Source organism: Pelophylax lessonae (genome assembly GCF_965119305.1).
Source record: "Pelophylax lessonae genome assembly, chromosome: 10".
NCBI lineage: Eukaryota > Metazoa > Chordata > Amphibia > Anura > Ranidae > Pelophylax > Pelophylax lessonae.
The window spans coordinates 202703095-202723335 of NC_138777.1; the positions used below are offsets into that span (position 1 = coordinate 202703095).

At 47.0% G+C, this 20241-nt stretch overlaps 1 protein-coding gene across 2 annotated transcripts in view; it reads right to left on the bottom strand.

The window, feature by feature from the left end:
• The window catches only part of KIFC3 (kinesin family member C3), a 52351-nt gene that overhangs the window by 27911 nt on the left and 4199 nt on the right, over nucleotides 1-20241 (bottom strand). Inside the window, exon 2 of one of the 2 annotated variants that reach the window (XM_082270783.1) lies at nucleotides 10502-10645. In XM_082270783.1, coding sequence (XP_082126909.1) covers nucleotides 10502-10588 — 87 coding nt within the window. In that variant the 5' untranslated portion in view covers nucleotides 10589-10645. Of the gene's footprint in view, nucleotides 1-10501; nucleotides 10700-20241 lie in introns of those variants that run through there. The other variant, XM_082270780.1, reaches the window with a different exon arrangement.

Below are 20241 nucleotides of genomic sequence, written 5' to 3' on the forward strand. Positions count from 1 at the left end.
ATATAGAGGATAATCCCCTTAATATAGACAATAATACCCCTCATTGTACTTCCATATAGAGAATAATACCCCAGAATAGAGTATAATACCCACATAGTACCCTCATATAGAGGATAATCCCCTTAATACAGACAATAATACTTCTCATTGTACTTCCATATAGAGGATAATACCCCAGAATAGAGAATAATACCCACATAGTACCCTAATATAATACCCCCAATGTACAGAATAAAACCCCATCTCCATAGTACCCCCATGTAGAGTGTGACAAACTCACTCAGGACAGGGGCTTTTGGAGGGAACTCCAGGCTACCCTCTTGCCTACTGACTATGGGCCCTGGCATTTAAGGGAACACTACTCTTTGTGAGGTGTATGCGGCAGAATAAAACCCCATCTCTATAGTACCCCCATATAGAGGGTAATACCCTCAATATAGACAATAATACCTCCATTGTACTTCTATATAGGGGATAATACCCCACATAGAGAATATTACCCCAATATAGAGAATAATACCCCCATAGTGCTTCCCTATAGAGGATAATACCCCAATACAGACAATATTACCCCACATAGTATCCCATATAGAGGATAATACCCTGAATATATACAATAGTACCACCCATTGTACTTCCATATAGAGGATAATACCCCAATTTAGAGAATAATACCCCACATAGTACCTCAATATGGAGGACAATACCCCCAATGCACAGAATAAAACCCCATCTCCATAGTCCATCCATGTAGAGGATAATACCCCCCCCCCCATAGTACCCCCATATAGAGGATAATAACCTCAATATAGACAATAATACCCCCCATTGTACTTCCATATAAAGGATAATACACCAATATAGAGAATAATACCTCTATATAGAGGGTAATACCCCCATAGTGCTTCAATATAGAGAATAATACCCCCAATATAGAGAACATTACCCCCTATATAGAGGGTAATACCCCTAATACAGAGAATAATAACCCCATAGTGCCTCCATTTAGAGGATAATACCCCTCTCACAGTGACTGCATACAGAGAATAACCCTCCAATACAGAGAATAATACCTCCCCATAGTCCTTCCATATACAGGATAATTCCTCCAATATAGGGAATAATACCCCATACTACCTCCATATAGAGAACAAGACTCCTCTCACAGTGATTCCATACAAATGATAATTACCCCCCATCAATACTCAGAATAAAACCCACCTATATCACCTCCCTGTACTGTAGTGGTGTACACGCTCCCAGGATGAAGCTTAGTGTATAATAAAGGTCTCTGCTGTGCATGCCTACTCATACAGGGAACCTTCAGAGAGGAGTGAGGCATGAGGCACACCCAACCCAGCTCTGTGTCACCTATTATACAAGGCGGATCAGTGATGGGTAATGAGCATTCGGTGTCCGCTAATAAGAAAGTGAGAAGTGACTGGAGCCACATTATAGCAAAATATTCTGACCGGGATATGTTCTATATCTGTAGCAACATTTACTGAAGAAGCTATGGGGACCTCCACCACCTTCTTATCAGTCTGATGCTTGTGGGGCCCCTCACCTCCTTCTTATCAGACTACTGCTTGTGGGGGCTCCCAACTCTTATTAGGACTCTTAGTCAGAAAGACTGGCAACTCGGCGTGCTCCTAAATAAAAGTACTTTATTTGCTACATAGGTACAGGGTATTTGCCGACGTGTTTCGCTATGAGGCCTTCATCAAAGCTTTGATGAAGGTTTCATAGCCGAAACGCGTCAATGTATACCCTGTATCTATGCAGAAAATAAGTACTTTTATTCAAGAGCACACGGAGTTGCCAGCCTTTCTATAAATATTCATCTATGGGAGTTGAACACCCTGGCTAGAGCGCCGAACTCCAGTCTATGGACTTCTATACAAAGCAGTAGAGCTAGGGTAACTTCTTTGCCTTTTCTTCTTAGCACTCTAATGTTTGTGGCGGATACCACCCCTTCCTTTTAGTCTGCTACTTGTACCTTAGAGGAAGAGGATGGGGACCCCATAAAGTTTCACCTGACAATCGGTGCAGGAGGAGACACTGGAGGGATCAACACAATCAGTGCAGAAGGAGACACTGGAGGGATCCTGACAATCAATGCAAGAGGAGACACTGGAGGGATCCTGACAATCAGTGCAGGAGGAGACACTGGAGGGATCCTGACAATTAGTGCAGGAGGAGACACTGGAGGGATCCTGACAATTAGTGCAGGAGGAGACACTGGAGGGATCCTGACAATCAGTGCAGGAGGAGACGCTGTAGGGATCCTGACAATCAGTGCAGGAGGAGACACTGGAGGGATCCTGACAATCAGTGCAGGAGGAGACACTGGAGGGATCCTGACAATTAGTACAGGAGGAGACACTGGAGGGATCCTGACAATCAGTGCAGGAGGAGACACTGGAGGGATCCTGACAATCAGTGCAGGAGGAGACACTGGAGGGATCCTGACAATTAGTACAGGAGGAGACACTGGAGGGATCCTGACAATCAGTGCAGGAGGAGACACTGGATGGATCCTGACAATCAGTGCAGGAGGTGACACTGGATGGATCCTGACAATCAGTGAAGGAGGAGACACTGGAGGGATCAGGGCCGTCTTTAACACAGGGCAAAAGGGACAGCTGCCCCGGGCCCAGTCATTGTTGTGGGGCCCAAAGCAGCTGCCTCTTGAGCCTGCACTGCCTGCAAATAGTTGATAAGTGCATTTGGCAGGGCCCAAGAAAATGTTTGCCCAGGGTCCAATCAATATTGAAGATGGCCCTGGGAGGGATCCTGACAATCAGTGCAGGAGGAGAGACTGGATGGATCCTGACAATCAGTGCAGGAGAAGACACTGGAGGGATCCTGATAATCGGTGCAGGAGGAGACACTGGAGGGATCCTGACAATCAGTGCAGGAGGAGACACTGGAGGGATCCTGACAATCAGTGCAGGAGGAGACTTGAGTGAGATCCTGCCAGAATTGTAAAAACAGAGCTCTCCTTCAGCATTGTGACACATGGAGGGTGCAGGACAGGACAGGGACTCTCCATTAGGAAGCACTGTGAAGGTCACTGGGGAAGCCATATTTTATATTGCAGTGTCCATAATTGTAAACTGCAACATGGAACAGCAAAAAGACTCATCACTGGGGAAGGTTCCAGCATCAGATACCCGGCTTTTCCACTTTTAGATGGAGTTCAGAAGACTTAAACTTTCTGTCTGTGACCCCATTAGGGAGATTTTGGACAGGAAGGTGCATTATCCTCATTAGAAGTAACCCTAGCAATAATTTGTTCCTGTGCCTTTGTCCCCATGGGAGATTTTTCTCATCACTTCCTGTCCTGACCTCACAAACCTCCTATTTAAAACTAGCTTGTCTGCACCTCTGATCACCAGATGATAAATATTGAAGATGAACTCCCGGATAATAGGGAAGAGGGGCTTCCTATAATAAAAACCACTCATTGCTGCCCTCTCTCCTTGTGCAGGGTGACTGGTCACGTCTCCGCCCCCTCGTGTAGTTTTCTGCAGTGGGTGGAGCCTGCTGGACCTCTAACACCACTCTGCTCTGCACAGGCTATGTACAGCACATTGATGATGTCACTGCTGCTTTTACAAGGTAATATCTGGGTTTGTAAAGACATGAGGTGCCTACAAGGAGGGTTTATAATATATCCATTGTATCTATTGAGGAATACTGTATTTAAATGAATTTTTTTGTGCCCAGAGTTCAGTTTTAAGAATAAACAGATTCCAGCCAGAAGCGATGTGTCATTATTATTTCTAATTAGCAGCCTGTAGGGGGCGAGGGGCACTCACATCTCAAACAATATGTGTCATTATTGCTACTATAGGATTGTTATTATCAGCAGCCTGTGTGCCCAGTGGATTCTCCCAAGTGAATGAGATGACACTTGGCAGGTGACATGGGTGATGTAATCACAAATGACAGTAATTCCTGAGTCTGCGGTGAGAACCAGTCGGTTTATACGAGTCTCTGAAAGTCTATTAGATGACAATTAGTGATTAATCGGCTTCAAATGAAAGGCGGCCGGGTGTGTGTACAGCTGGGGCACCCCAGGCACAGAAACCAGCACTGACAGCATGCTGTAACAGGACTTTCCCAGACCATTGCACAGACTTTATACCGTAACAGCACCTTGCTGGCTCCCTGCACACACGGCATGCTGTAACAGGACCTTTCTGACCCCCTGCACACAGCATGCCAAAACAGGTCCTTCCTGGACCCTGCACACAGCATGCCAAAACAGGTCCTTCCTGGCCCCTGCACACAGCATGCCAAAACAGGTCCTTCCTGGACCCTGCACACAGCATGCCAAAACAGATCCTACTTGCCCTCTGCACACAGCATGCCAAAACAGGTCCTTCCTGGACCCTGCACATAGCATGCCAAAACAGGTCCTTCCTGGACCCTGCACACAGCATGCCAAAACAGGTCCTTCCTGGACCCTGCACACAGCATGCCAAAACAGGTCCCTCCCGGACCCTGCACACAGCATGCCAAAACAGGTCCTTCCCGGACCCTGCACACAGCATGCCAAAACAGGTCCCTCCCGGACCCTGCACACAGCATGCCAAAACAGGTCCTTCCTGGCCCTCTGCACACAGCATACCAAAACAGGTCCTTCCTTGCCCTCTGCACACAGCATGCCAAAACAGGTTCTTCCTGGACCCTGCACACAGCATGCCAAAAACAGGTCCTTCCTGGCCCTCTGCACACAGCATGTCAAAACAGGTCCTTCCTGGCCCCCTGCACACAGCATGCCAAAACAGGTCCTTCCCGGACCCTGCGCACAGCATGCCATAACAGGACCTTCCTGGACCCTGCACACAGCATGCCAAAACAGGTCCTTCCTGGACCCTGTGCACAGCATGCCAAAACAGGTCCTTCCTGGACCCTGCACACAGCATGCCAAAACAGGTCCTTCCTGGACCCTGCACACAGCATGCCAAAACAGGTCCTTCCTGGACCCTGCACACAGCATGTCAAAACAGGTCCTTCCTGAACCCTGCGCACAGCATGCCAAAACAGGTCCTTCCTGGCCCCCTGCACACAGCATGCCAAAACAGGTCCTTCCCGGACCCTGCGCACAGCATGCCATAACAGGACCTTCCTGGACCCTGCGCACAGCATGCCAAAACAGGTCCTTCCTGGACCCTGCGCACAGCATGCCAAAACAGGTCCTTCCTGGACCCTGCACACAGCATGCCAAAACAGGTCCTTCCTGGCCCCATACACACAGCATGCCAAAACAGATTCTTCCTAGCCCTCTGCACACATGGCATGCCATAACGGGACCTTCCTGGCCCCACACACACATGGCATGCCAAAACAGGTCCTTCCTTGCCCCCTGCACACATGGCATGCCATAACGGGACCTTCCTGGCCCCACACACACATGGCATGCCATAACAGGACCTTCCTGGCCCCACACACACATGGCATGCCAAAACAGCACCTTCCTGACCCTCCGCACACACACAGCATGCCATAACAGGACTTTCGTGACCCCACGCACACATGGCATGCCATAACAGGACCTTCCTGGCCCCGCACACACAGGACCTTCCTGGCCCACTGCACACAGCATGCCATAACAGGCCCTTCCTGGCTCCCTGCGCACACACAGCATGCCATAACAGGCCCTTCCTGGCTCTACGCACACATGGCATGCCGTCAGGTTTGCCAACCATCCGTAAATCCATAAATTTGCAGACAGTTTGTAAATATCGTCTGATTTCCAAACAGTCTGTAAATGTCAGTTATATATAGCGGCTACCCATAAAAAATATGGCTGTGGGCCAGCTTCGGAACTGCATGTTGGGGCGGGGCTTACTCACCCTGTAGATGGGGACTATGTTTTCAACCAGAGACCCCCTTACATTAAAGTTCCCCTTTACACCAGAGTCAGTGTCATTCCCCCTTACGTCATAGTCCTCAGCGTTACCCTTTACATCAGAGTTCCCCTTTTCATCAGGGTCCGCAGTGTTCCCATTTGCACTGTAAGGGGGAATCTTGCAGACACTGATGTAAGGGGGAAGTTGGTGGACTATTACGTGGGAGGGGGAGCTCTGGTGACCAGAGACCCCCTTATATCAGAGTTCCCCCCCCCCTTTTTTTTTTTTAAGGGTAACTTTATTGTACACAAATAATGAGTGCAAAAGAACAAGAGCAAAGAAAATAGAGCAAACAGTGCTCAGATATCACAGTATATAATATACAACATGTCTATTCAATATACATGGATCAGAGTTCCCCTTTTGCATCACGGTCTGCAGCATTCCCTTTTTTAAAAAAGGGTCCACAGTGTTCCCCTTTGCATCAGGATCCACAGTGTTCTCCTTTACATCAGGGTTCGCAGAGTTCCCCCTTACACTGTAAGGGGAACCCTGTGGATTCTGATGTAAAGGGAAACTCTGTGAACTCTGATGTAAGAGAGAACTTGGTGAATTGTGATGTACAGGGGAATTATGGAGTCTGATGTAAGGGGGAACTCTGTGGCCTGTGATGGTGACCAGAGACCCTCTTACATTAGAGTTTCCCTTTACACCAGAGTCTGCAGCATTCCCCCTTCCACCAGTATCCACAGTGTTCCCTTTTACAGCATTGTCCCTTGCACTGTAAAGTGGAACCCTGCAGACTCTGATGTAAGGGGGAACTCTGTGCGAGGTTATATTAACCTGACCTTCACGGAAAAGGAGAAATATGTTTTTTGCCTTTGGTTATAACTTAGGCACATTGCTAATCATACTACCTACTGTTTAGTAGCTTAAACTTTGATATTTGCACTCAAACTGGTAATTTTGGCAAATTTTGAACTGTCAGTAAATTTTATGTGTTGCATCAGTAAAACAAATTGTCTCTGTCAGTAAACTTTGTGTATCGTGTCAGTAAATTTCACTTAGGGAGGTTGGCAACCCTGCATGCCTTAAGATTTTTTTATTTAATTTAAATCTGATTTTTTTAAATTTAAATCAGTTTTTTTTAAATATTTATCAAATTTATTTTACCCACTTAAGGACCAAGCCTATTTCTGACACATGTTGTTCAAAAAGATAAAATCATTTTTTTTTTTTGCTAGAAAATTACTTAGAACCCCCAAACATTATATATATATATATACTTTTTTTTTTAGCAAAGACTCTGGAGAATATATGCTATATATTATATTTTATGTCACACGATATTTGCTCAGTGGTCTTTCAAACGCAATTTTTTTGGAAAAAATACACTTAACTGAATTAAAAAAAATTAAACAGTAAAGGTAGTCCAATTTTTTTGTATATTGTGAAAGATGATGTTAGGCCGAGTAGAAAGATACCCAACATGTTATGGTTCACAATTGCGCACACTCATGAAATGGCGACAAACTATAGTACTTAAAATTCTCCATAGATGACACTTTAAAAATTTTTAATAGTTACCAGTTTAGAGGTACAGAGGAGGTCTTTTGCTAAAATTATTGCTCTCACTCTGACAATCACAGCCATACCTTACATGTGTTGTTTGAACACCATTTACATTTGCAGGCGACTTATGTACGTGTTTTCTTTGATGCGCGAGCACACGGGGGCGCTTTAAATTTTTTTTTTCCTATTTATTTTATTTTTTATTTTTTCATTGTTCCTTTAAGTATGTAAACATCCCTTGTGACAGTAATAGGCAGTGACAGGTAGTCTTTATGGAGGGATCTGGGGTCTACAAGACCTCAAATCCCTCCTTTGCACTTTCAAAATTGGCATTTTTGAATACTGTCACTTTTTTCAAATCAACGCCATTGGCAGCAGAGTAAACTGGAAGTGACGTTGTGACGTCACTTTCAGGTTACTTCATCAGAGACCCAATCAAAGTCGAATCTGGCTTTGTTTGGGACTCTGACCAGCCGGCTGGCCGCTCAGGTCCCCCATGGGACAGGAGACCCGGGCAGAGTGGCAAAAAGCAGCGGGAGGGGACGTCCTCTCCCGCTCCCTGTGATAACAACTGAGCGGCTGCTGACCCGCATCGGTTGTTATCACCCGAAAACCGACCGCCGGCTCTAAAAAACGGTACCGGGTTGAAGTCTGAAGCTGCAGGCATCAACCCGGTACAACCCCTTCTTCAAGCCGATGTACAGGTACGTTGCTTTGCGTGAAGTGGTTAATACAATGCTTTTTGGAGTATAAAACTATCTAAAGATAGTTTTCTATTTAAGATACATTAATAATTTAGTTTATTCAGCATGAAATGGAGCTTAGTTATGTAGTGTGAGGCTGTATATTCTGCAATATTTACATTTTTGGTAAACTCATTCAATAAATCCAAGCTCTGCAAGCTGAGATAACATGCACTGCATTGATGCATTCACACAATTTCACAGTAACTACCAGCAAGAATAAGTCCTTACATTTAAAGAGCACCTGTCATTTCAGATTCATCATGGCAGGGCCTGTTAGCGGGCATCCACTCACCTGCTGCCACCACATCCCTCACCTTGTTGTGTCACTGCCGCATCACCAGCCGTCCCATTAAATTGAATGGGACTGTTGGTGAGTGAACAGCGGGTCAGAGGAGGAGCCGCTGTGGGAGAGAAATGACAGTTGCTCTTTAAAATTTTTTTTTTAAAATCTAGTTGATTTAAATCAAGCCTTTTTACTAGTGAGTCAAATCAACTTAATTTAAATCAAATCCATTCTGGGTGGGTGTTAACGGACATGTGTCTATTTACACACGCATACATCCAATCCCATCCGCCAAAAAGAGAAGGAAGGGGATCCGTTAGGCCCCTTTCACATGGGGCAGACTGCGGCTGTGATCTGCATGCGCAGCAGGAGATCTCTCCGCTAAACCCCGATGAGAAGGTAGATGACAGGCTTGTGTCCCCTCTTCTCACGCAGAGAAGACACAGACACAGCCTGCTGTCCTTTTTGGGCATCTGGATGTAAATGGGCCATCCGTTCGCTTACACCCGACTGCCGTCCAATCCGCTGGACATAAGGGGAACCGTCTCTTTTTGGTGGATCGGATCAGATTGGATGTAGGACACGCGTCTATTTACATCCGCCTCTCAATAGAGAAGAATAGAAGTTTCTGATCGGATCCGCCTCTCCTTTTCACATCAGTGTCAGTGTGAAAGTGGCCTTCCCCTTCCGTCCAGCGGATCAGATGGCAGCCGAGTGTAAATGGACATGTGGTCCATTTACAACCGGCTGCCCATAGAGGAAAGCAGGTTGTGTACATGTCCACTCGACATGAGCGGAGCGGACACAGACCTGTCATCCGCCTGCTCAGTGGGGTTCAGCAGGGAGATCCCCTGCTGCACAAATGGATTGCAGCCACATTCCACCCCATGTGGTCCGTTTACAACTGGCTGCCCATAGAGGAAAACAGGTTGTGTCCATGTCCACTCTACATGAGCGGAGCGGACACAGACCTGTCATCCGCCGGCTAAGTGGGGTTCAGCAGGGAGATCCCCTGCTGCACAAATGGATTGCAGCCACATTCCACCCCATGTGGTCCGTTTACAACCGGCTGCCCATAGAGGAAAACAGGTTGTGTCCATGTCCACTCTACATGAGCGGAGCGGACACAGACCTGTCATCCGCCTGCTCAGCTGGGTTTAGCAGGGAGATCCCCTGCTGCACAAATGGATTGCAGCCGCATTCCACCCCATGTGGTCCGTTTACAACCGGCTGCCCATAGAGGAAAGCAGGTTGTGTCCATGTCCACTCTACATGATCGGAGCGGGCACAGACCTGTCATCTGCCTGCTCAGCTGGGTTTAGCAGGGAGATCCCCTGCTGCACAAATGGATTGCAGCCGCATTCCACCCCATGTGGTCCGTTTACAACAGGCTGCCCATAGAGGAAAGCAGGTGGTGTCCATGTCCACTCTACATGATCGGAGCGGGCACGGACCTGTCATCCGCCTGCTCAGCTGGGTTTAGCAGGGAGATCCCCTGCTGCACAAATGGATTGCAGCCGCATTCCACCCCATGTGGTCCGTTTACAACCGGCTGCCCATAAAGGAAAACAGGTTGTGTCCATGTCCACTCAACATGAGCGGAGCGGACACGGACCTGTCATCTGCCTGCTCAGTGGGGTTCAGCAGGGCGATCCCCTGCTGCACAAATGGATTGCAGCCGCATTCCACCCCATGTGAAAGTGGCCTGAGAAAAGTGGTGAGAATAGCGGGATTGTTCAGATTATAATGCAGAAATAACGCCATCTCCATTATTCATGCTGTAACACAGAAATAACAAAATCTTTATTATTCGGGTGAACCGCAGGCATAACGCTATCTCCAATATTCACAATGTAATGCAGGAATGACACCATCTTTAATATTTATGGTGTAATACGGGAATACTAAAATCTTTATTATTTGGGTTTTATTGCTGGAATAACGTCATTATTATCACTCAGAAACTCTGACACCCCCCATACATTTACAGTATATACCATGTGATACAGATCATAATATCTATTAGTGTATCTCACCTGCAGCATGGTGGGTGTGGTGGGTGCGGTGCGCAAAGATAGGCCAGTCCTGTTCCGCGTGGGACGTCGCTTTGCCCCCCTCTTCATTCTTCTCTCACTAACATCACTGTCTGTGATCTCCGTCCGCTGGAACCCCACAAAGTTCTGGATGGAGAGATACAGGAGTGAGCAGAGGACGTACATGGTATGAGAGTGACTTATCCCTCAGAGGTTCTTCTGTGCCAGAGGGACATCCATAGACTGCAGGCAGACGCAGAGTGCTCACACCACGGGGCATATGGAGGGCGAGACAACAGAGCACTCACAGCACAGGGGAGTATGGAGTGCAGACGCGGAGCGCTCACACCATGGGGACCATACAGAGGGTGAGACGATGGACTCAGAGAATTGTCGACATGGGAGAGAGCTGACCCAATTACAGATAATGAGCAGTGATGGAGGAGCAGTGATTACACCAAGCTTCATATCCTGATTAATCTGCACACCCCTCGGCTCGTCTCAGGATAATCAGGAGTCCCTTGACCGCCATCTGTCTAAGAGGATTGAGACCTCCACGTGGCAGACGTCATTGTCTGTGCAGACAGCAAAACATGTCAGCTGTACTGCAGCGTGATGCCAGACTCAGTCCCCTTCAGAGACCACCACAGACTCGGTCCGCTACAGAGACCATCCTGGACTCAGTTACCTTCAGAGATCACCCCAGACTCATTCCCCTTCGCAGACCACTTTGGGTTCAGTCCCCTTCAGAGACCACCCAGGTTCAGTCTGCTTCAGAGACTATCCAGAACTCAGTCCCCTCCAGAGACCACCCTGGAATCAGCCCCCTCCAGAGACCACCCTGGAATCAGCCCCCTCCTAAGAAGACTACAGACTCAGTCCCCTCCATAGATGACTTCAGACTCAGTCCCCTCTACAGAAGACCCTGGACTCAGTCCCCTCCACATAAGACCCCAGACTTTGGCCCCACCACAGAGGACCCCAGACTCAGTCACCTCCACAGAAAACCCTAGATTCAATCCCCTCCACAGAGGACACCAAACTCAGTCCCCTCTTCAAAATACTCTTGACTCAATCCCCATCACAGAAGACCCCAAACTCAGTTCCCTCCATAGATAATCCTGGATTTGTCTGCCCCACAGAGGACTCTGGGCTCAGTCCCCACCACAGAAGACCCTGGACTCAGTCCCCTCCACATAGGACCCTAGATTTAGCCCCTCAACAGAGGACTCTGGGCTCAGTCCCCACCACAGAAGACCCTGGATTCAGTCCCCTCCACATAGGGCCATAGATTCAGCCTCTCCACAGAAAACCCCGGACTCAGTCCCCTCCATATATGATCCTGGATTGAATTCCCTTCCCAGAAGACCCCAGACTCAGTGCCCTCCATAGATGATACTAGACTAATGGGCCATATACACTAGAAGATTTTCTGAAGACTTTTTCCTTTAGACTTACCAAAACCATATAATATGAGGTCAAACCTAAACACTTTCAATTTGTATGCAATCTGGCAGGCCCTTGCACTACATAGAAAAGGTAAATCTGAAGGTAAAAGTCTTCAGAAAATCTTATAGTGTGTATGGCCCTTTAGTCCCATCCATAGATGACCTCAGATTCAGTCCCCTTCATATATGAACCTGGATTCAGTCCCCTCCATAGATGACCCTGGATTCAGTCCCTTCCACAGAAAACCCTGGACTCAGTCCCCTCCATATTTGATCCTAGTCTTAGTCCCCTCCATATATGATCCTAGTCTTAGTCCCCTCCATATATGATCTTACACTTGGTCCCCTCCATAGATGACCCTGGATTCAGCTCCCTCCATAGATTACCCTGGATTTAGCCCCCTCCATTACCCTGGATTTAGCCCCCTCCATTACCCTGGATTCAGCTCCCTCCATAGATTACCCTGGATTTAGCCCCCTCCATACCATGACCTTGGATTTAGCCCTCTCCGTAGATTACCCTGCAATCAGTCCCCTTCACAGTCCACCCTGGATTTAGTCCCCTTCGGGAAACTATCCAGGTTCAGTCTGCTTCAGAGATCATCCCCGACTCAGTCCCCTCCACAGAGGACCCAAGCAGGGCAGCCATCAGAAATTTTGTGGCCCCTTACACAGCTTTAGGTCTGGGCCCCTCCTGGCCTGAGCACCAACATTTGACAGGGCCTGCCCTCTGGCCGTCCCACCAAATCCACCCTCTGGCCATCCCACCGAGTCCTTCAGTGCACCCACATCTATTTCAACACTCTTACAACTTAATATATGAAAATGAATCCAAGCCAGCAAAGAGACATCCCCATATATTCAGCAAAGAGACATCCCAATCCTGCAAAGATACGGCCTCACATATTCAGCAATGAGACATTATAATCCAACAAAGAGACGGCCTCATATATTCAGTAAAGAGACATCCCAATCTAGCAAAGAGACGGCCTCATATATTCAGCAAAGAGACATCTCAATCCAGTAAAGAGACAGCTTCATATATTCAGCAAAGAGACATTACAATCCAGTAAAGAGACGGCCTCATGTATTTAGTAAAGAAACATCCCAATCCAGAAAAAAGACAGCCTCATATATTCAGCAAAGAGACATTACAATCCAGTAAAGAGACGGCCTTATATATTCAGCAAAGAGACATTACAATCCAACAAAGAGACGGCTTCATATTTTCAGCAAAGAGACATCCCAATCCAGTAAGGATACGGTCTTATATATTCAGCAAAGAGACATTACAATCCAACAAAGAGACGGTCTCATATATTCAGCAAAGAGACATCCCAATCCAGCAAAGAGACAGCCTTATAATTTCAGCAAAGATATAGCACAATGCAGCAAAGAGACATCCCTTCAGCTGCATCGGCTTATTCTGCAGCTGCCCTGCTTTAGCAATTGCTAGTTACTACAGCAGCAACAACTTGGTCTTATTGGTTGGGGCCTGGGCGGCCGGGCCTCTCCGAATGCTCGGGCCGTCTACATGTGTATGGGCTGTCGCCCCCTGATGGCCACCCTGGACCCAAGATTCGGTCCACTTCAGAGACTACACTGTACTCCGTCCCCTCCACAGAGGACCCAAGATTCAGTCCACTTCAGTGACCACCCTGGACTCCGTCCCTTCCACAGAAGACCCTAGACTCCGTACTTGCCACAGAAAACATTGGATTCAGTCACCTCCATGGTTGACTCTGGATTCAGTCCTGTCCATATAGGACCCCGGACTCAGTCCCCTCCACAGAAAACCCAGGATTCAGTCCCCTCCACAGAGTACACCAAACTCAGTCCTCCCAACAAAATACCCTGGACTCATGCTCAGTTGTGGGTCATTACTAATCTATGTGGGATTGTATTGTGTGGCTGAACCCTCTAGTTCTCTTTATTGCAGTGTTTGGCTGACAGAGAACGAGACAGCCAATCTGATTGTATGCAGATTAGTACCAGTGTGTGGAAATTATCAGGAACACATCTCATTGTCAGACAGGGGTCTGTGTATCTGAAGTGTCCGTGGGAAAGGTGATGGCCTAGGATTCCGGCTCACAGGATATCTTGAGGTATCTCAGAAGCATGTGGGATATCATCAAACTACCATACAGCCAGAGGCGTAACTAGAACCTTCAGGGCCCTGATGCAAGAAACCATGAAGGGCCCCCCAGACCCCTGGCCGGGGCCCTTACCTTCAAGCCCAGGGCTCTTCCCACTAATCCTGGGGCTCTTTACACTTGTTGCATGGCCTTTTATTACAGTCCCGCAGCAGGATTCTTTCACAAGTTCTGCAGTGGGCCCCCTTCCTGCAATCTTGGGGCCTCCCCACAGTGGTGCAATGCCAGGGTCCGGTCGCAAGTGTGACCTTTGCGATCCTGGAAGTTCACCCACTGGTTTTCTACCGGGCCCCCTGGAGCATGGGGCCCGGTAGCGATTGCAACCCCTGCAACCCCTGTAGTTACGCCCTTGCATACAGCCATCAAAGTACACCAGATTGCATGTGAGATTTGCATCTGCTTTTATGCCCAGTCAACTAGATTTTGGTTGAGTCCCCCTCTAGTGGTGGCTGGTGGTATTGCAGGTTGAGACTATATATATGTACTAACTCTAGAAGTAATATTGTTTGGTTTAGCATTGCAGATATTAGTGAGAGCAGTGGGTGCGTGGTGTGTGACCTGTGTGCCAGTCTGCTGTACTGACCAGAGGAGGAATTATTATTATTTGTGGGTGTGACAGCTCAGATACAGTATTCATGTGTGTGTGTGGTTTATTGGCTGTCACCTGTCTCTGGACTGGGGGAGTGTTGGGTTCTCATGGTCATTTTCCAGCATTTGTAAAGAAGGCTTCAGGGTACCCAAGAAAGTCCAGCTAGCGCCAGGACCGTCTCCTACAGTTGATTCAGCCTTGGGATCGGGGCACCACTGGTGCAGAGCTTGCTCAGGAATGGCAGTAGGCAGGTGTGAGTGCATCTGCACACACAGCGAGGAGAATAATTTTGGAGAATGACCTGGTGTCAAGAAGGGCAGCAAAGAAGCCACTTCTCTCCATGAAAAACATCAGGGACAGACTGATATTCTGTAAGGTTACATTCACACCTGAGCGTAGCGTTTTCGCGCGTTTTTACAGCAATTTTACTGCAATTTTTAGGCTACATTCACACCTGAGCGTAGCGTTTTCACGCGTTTTTTTACCGCGATTTTACCACGATTTTTGTGCAGGCGTTTTTAGATTGAATAGAGACCAATGGAAAACGCCTGTAATCTGCCCAAAAAGGAGCTCATGTACTTTTTTGAGCGTTGGGCGTTTTGCTCACAGCGTCAAAACGCTCAGATGTGAACAGGGGCCATTGAAATAAATAGGATTTGTCTTGTTGAGCGTTTTGAGAGCTGATCCTAGAGCGGAAAAACTCCCCAAAAACGCCCCAAAACGCCTACATGTGAACGGAGCCTTAAAGGTACAGGGATTGGATCGCTGAGGACTGGGGTAAAGTCATTTTCTCTGATGAATCCCCTTTCCGATTGTTTTGGGCAAATGGAAAAAAACATTGTCTGGAGAAGAAAAGGTGAGCGCTACCATCAGTCCTCCATCATGCCAACAGTAAAACATTCTGAGACCATTCATATGTGGGGTTGCTTCCCAGCCAAGGGAGTTGGCTCATTCACAACTTTGCCTAAGAACATAGCCATGAATAAAGAATGGTACAAAAACATCCTCCGAGAGCAACTTCTTCCAACCATCCAAGAACCGTTTGGTGAGGAACAATGCATTTTCCAGCATGATGGAGTACCTTGCCATAAGGAAAAAGTGATAACTAAGTGGCTTGGGGAACAAAACATGGACATTTGGGTCCATGGTCAGGAAACTTGTGGCCAATCCTCAAACGGCAGGTGAGCAAAAAAAACCTACAAATTCTGACAAACTCCAAGCATTGATTATGGAAGAATGGGCTGCCATCAGTCAGGATGTGGCCCAGAAGTTGATTGCCAGCATGCCAGGGGGAATTGCAGAGGTCTTGAAAAAGAAGGGTCAACACTGAAAATATTGACTCCTTACATAATGTTAATTTAATTGTCAATAAAAGCCTTTGACACTTATAAAATGCTTGTGATTCTACTAAAGGATAACATAGTAAATCTAACAAAAGATCTAAAATCGATGAAGCAGCAGACTTTGTGAAGTATATTATTTGTGTCATTCTCAAAACTTTTGGCTACGGCTGTGTTATGTTTCATTGTCATACTCCTCCTCCTCCTCCTCATTATCCTCATCCTCTTCATCCATCATCTTCTTCATCATCTTCACCATTATCATATTTTCTGTGTGAAAACTTTGATTGAGAAGATCCATTCACAAAATGAACACACCGGGATAAAGAAATGATAGTTATTTTCAATCCAATGAGATATGACAATGATAGTCACATGACTGAAGATAGGGCGCATGTGAACTGAGCCATCTATACATATTGGTATACAGGTATTTCCTACACACAGTTAGGCCCCATTCACACGGCCGTAAAAAAATGCATATACAAGCATTTTTTAATTACAGATCTGAATGCACCTGCATTGTTTGCAATAGAGACATTCACTCAAGGGGGTTAACAAGATCGTTCAGATCCGTAACACAGAATTAAAAAATCTGCATCTAGGAACATGCCCTTTACACACTTATGCACATAGACGCATGTAAACGCATTTGTAAGCACATAAATTATGTCTGAATAAAGGGGGAAATAAATTATAGGAACAAATGCTGTACAAATCTAAAAACATCTATATGCAAGTATTTTACTGGTCACTCAGGAACTTTTCGCCTAGGAATCACATGTGTAAAATTTTTATGGTCATGTGAATGACACATAAAACATAGCCAAAACTTAGCCAGGCAGATACGATGAAATACAGGTAATGAGTAATGAGAGGGAATAATTTACTGATATTGTTACACACGATATATCTAACCTCTTCACTGTGTCACCCCAACCGCCATGATGGATTCTAGGGCCACCAAGGGATGACAGTAGGAAGTGTATGACATCTGAGGGACATCCGTCATCCTTCCGCTATTCAGACAATACTCTGACTCAGCTCCTCCTCCTCCCGTATTCTATATATAATTATTTATTATTAGAAAATGACTCATTCCAGGAAATCCCCGGAAACTCTATCACAGCGACAAATCAAAATCCAAGATGTCACAATCGAAACCGTCTGAAAGTTCTGTTATCAAAACAAATCTGTGTATGGGGCCAGATGTTATATTCAGTGTACAGAGCCCTGTACATCTCTTGTATTTTGTATACAGAGCCATGTATATCTTTTATATTCAGTGTATGGACCAGGTATATCTGTTCTAATTAGTGCATGGAGCCATGTAAATCCGTTGTATTCAGTGTACAGAGCCATGTACCGTACATCTGTTATATTTAGTGTATGGAGCCATGTACATCTATTATATTCAGTGTATGGAGCTATGTACATCTATTATATTCAGTGTATGGAGTTGTGTATATCTGTTATGTTTAGTGTACGAAGCTGTGTACATCTGTTATATTCATTGTATGGAGCCATGTACAGTACATCTGTTATATTCAGTGTATGGACCAGATATATCTGTTGTATTCATTGTACGGAGCCGTGTACATCTGTTATATTCAGTGTATGGAGTTGTGTATATCTGTTATGTTTAGTGTACGAAGCTGTGTACATCTGTTATATTCAGTGTATGGACCTGATATATGTGTTGTATTCCATGTATGGAGCCATGTATATCTGTTATATTCAGTGTATGGAGCTGTGTACATTTGTTATATTCAGTGTATGGAGTTGTGTATATCTGTTATGTTTAATATACAGAGCCATGCATATCTGTTATATATTCAGTGTACAGGCCGGGTATATCTATTCAGTGTATACATCTTATATACTTTATATCATGTTATTATTTTCTCTCTCAGTTGAACCTAAAGTGGAATTCTGGGGTTTGTCCGCTTTTTGTAGCTCTGTTGCCAAATGTTTGCATGTTTTCTCTGCACAGAGCTGGCAGTTTGGTGACGGTGCAGTGTGATTGGTCAATAGAATTCGCACAGATTATAGGAACTTGTCCATCTCTGCTCCTGCTCCAGCCTGAACTGAAGATAGGGATCGTACAGATGAACAGAAGGTAGCAGGTCAGTGAGGAATGAGAGACAGACTGTGAGTGGTGCTGATGAAGGGGGTGTATCAGGAAAAAAGGAGCCATCTGTTGTCACGGCAACCATTACAGAAATGAAAAAAAGGAATAAAAAGGGTTTTAGTTGTAGCCAAGTTAAGAAATCGCTTCCAGCATAGTTACGGCTGACATACTGTTCTTTTAAATTGGTTGCTTATTGTGAGTTTCTCCTGAAAGATTGGTGTGTTGGATTGTGGGAGATGTAGTCAAAAGGAGGACGAAGACTATGGAAAGTGAGCTGGATTGAACTATACTCCCAGGGAGTTGCAGGTTCCGGGGAGGATTATGGGAGAGCATATAAATAAGGGGTGGGACGGGATGTTCGCTCTCTTGCCTCAGGGACCTCGTGTGGGGTGGATGAACTGAAGACCCGCTGCGGGGAGCAGAGCGAGCAGAGGCCGTGGCCTAGCAGAGCGAGCAGAGGCCGTGGCCTAGCAGAGGGAGCAGAGGCCATGGCCTAGCAGAGCGAGCAGAGGCCGTGGCCTAGCAGAGCGAGCAGAGGCTGTGGCGTAGCAGAGCGAGCAGAGGCCGTGGCCTAGTGCAGAGACACCGGAGAGAGGTGGCGGATGTCACTGAGGAGTGACTGATCCAGTGTGGAGACACCTGGAAGAGGTGGCGTATACCCAGTGGCGTAGCGTGGGTTGTCAGCACCCGGGGCAAGGCAAGTAATTTGCGCCCCCTAACCCGTGGATTTTAGCACTCGAGTCTCTTCCACTAGATTAGTTAAAAAAACCCTTACCCCCTAAGCCCTATATGAATATATACACACACACACACACACTTTTATAAATAAATGTAAACAAACATTTAAACAGTATTAAAACATTTTTAATTAAATAAACAATTATCAATGTATACCATAGATCCCATTTAGAGCAGGGTCCCCATAGATCCCCCTTTAGAGCAGGGTCCTTATAGATCCCCCTTTAGAGCAGGGTCCCCAAAGATCCTACTTTAGAGCAGGCTCCCCCATAGATCCCCCTATAGAGCAGGCCAGGGTCCCCATAGATCCCCCTTTAGAGCAGGGTCCCCCATAGAACTTCCTTTAGAGAAGGGTCCCCATATAATCTATGGCCTGCTCTAAAGGGGATCTATGGGGACCCTGTCCTCCTCTGAAGGGGATCAATGGGGACCCTGCTCTAAAGGGGGATCTAAGGGGACCCTGGTCTGCTCTAAAGGTGATCTATGGGGACCCTGGCCTCCTCTAAAGGGGATCTATGGGGATCCTGCTCTAAAGGGGGATCTATGGAGACCCTGGTCTGCTCTAAAGGATATCTATGGGGACCCTGGCCTCCTCTAAAGGGGATCTATGGGGATCCTGCTCTAAAGGGGGGATCTATGGCATAGATCCCCTTTAGAGCAGGGTCCCTATAGATCCCCCTTTAGAGCAGGCCAGGGCAGGTCCCCCATATAGATCTCCCCCTTACAGCAGGCCAGGGTGAGGTGAGGTCCGGACCCTGGCCTGCTGTAGGGGGGGATCTATATGGGGGACCCCAGAGTGACCTAACTTCACCCTGGCCTGCTGTAAGGGGGATCTATATGGGGGATCATGTCCCCAATATAGATCCCCCCTTACAGCAGGGTGAGGTGAGGTCCCACCCCCCATTTAGATCTCCCCCCTTACAGCAGGCCAGGTTCCCCATAACATAGATCCCCTCTGAGGATCCTCTATGAGTTCCTAAACTCTTCTGTGCCTTGTTCTTCTCACACTCAGTCAGTCTCAGTCAGTCACTACTACTAGCACAGGCACAGCTAGCCCAGTACTACTCCAGTCCAGTCCTGACAGTGACTCCTACCTTTTTTTTCACTGTCCTGGACCTGATCACAGCAGGCTAGGTTTTCTCCTCCAGGTCCTCCTAGGTTTTCCTCCTGCAGCCCCGTCTGACGTCGGCTCTCTCCTCTCACCTGCCTCCGCTGCCGGCTTCTTCTGCTGCTGCCTGGCCTGATGGTTCTCTCCTCTCCCGTCCCGCGCTCAGTGCTGTGCTGGGCGGCCGCTGCACCTTAGTCCCTCCCCCCCAGATAAGCCAGGCGTGCAGAGACTGTCTC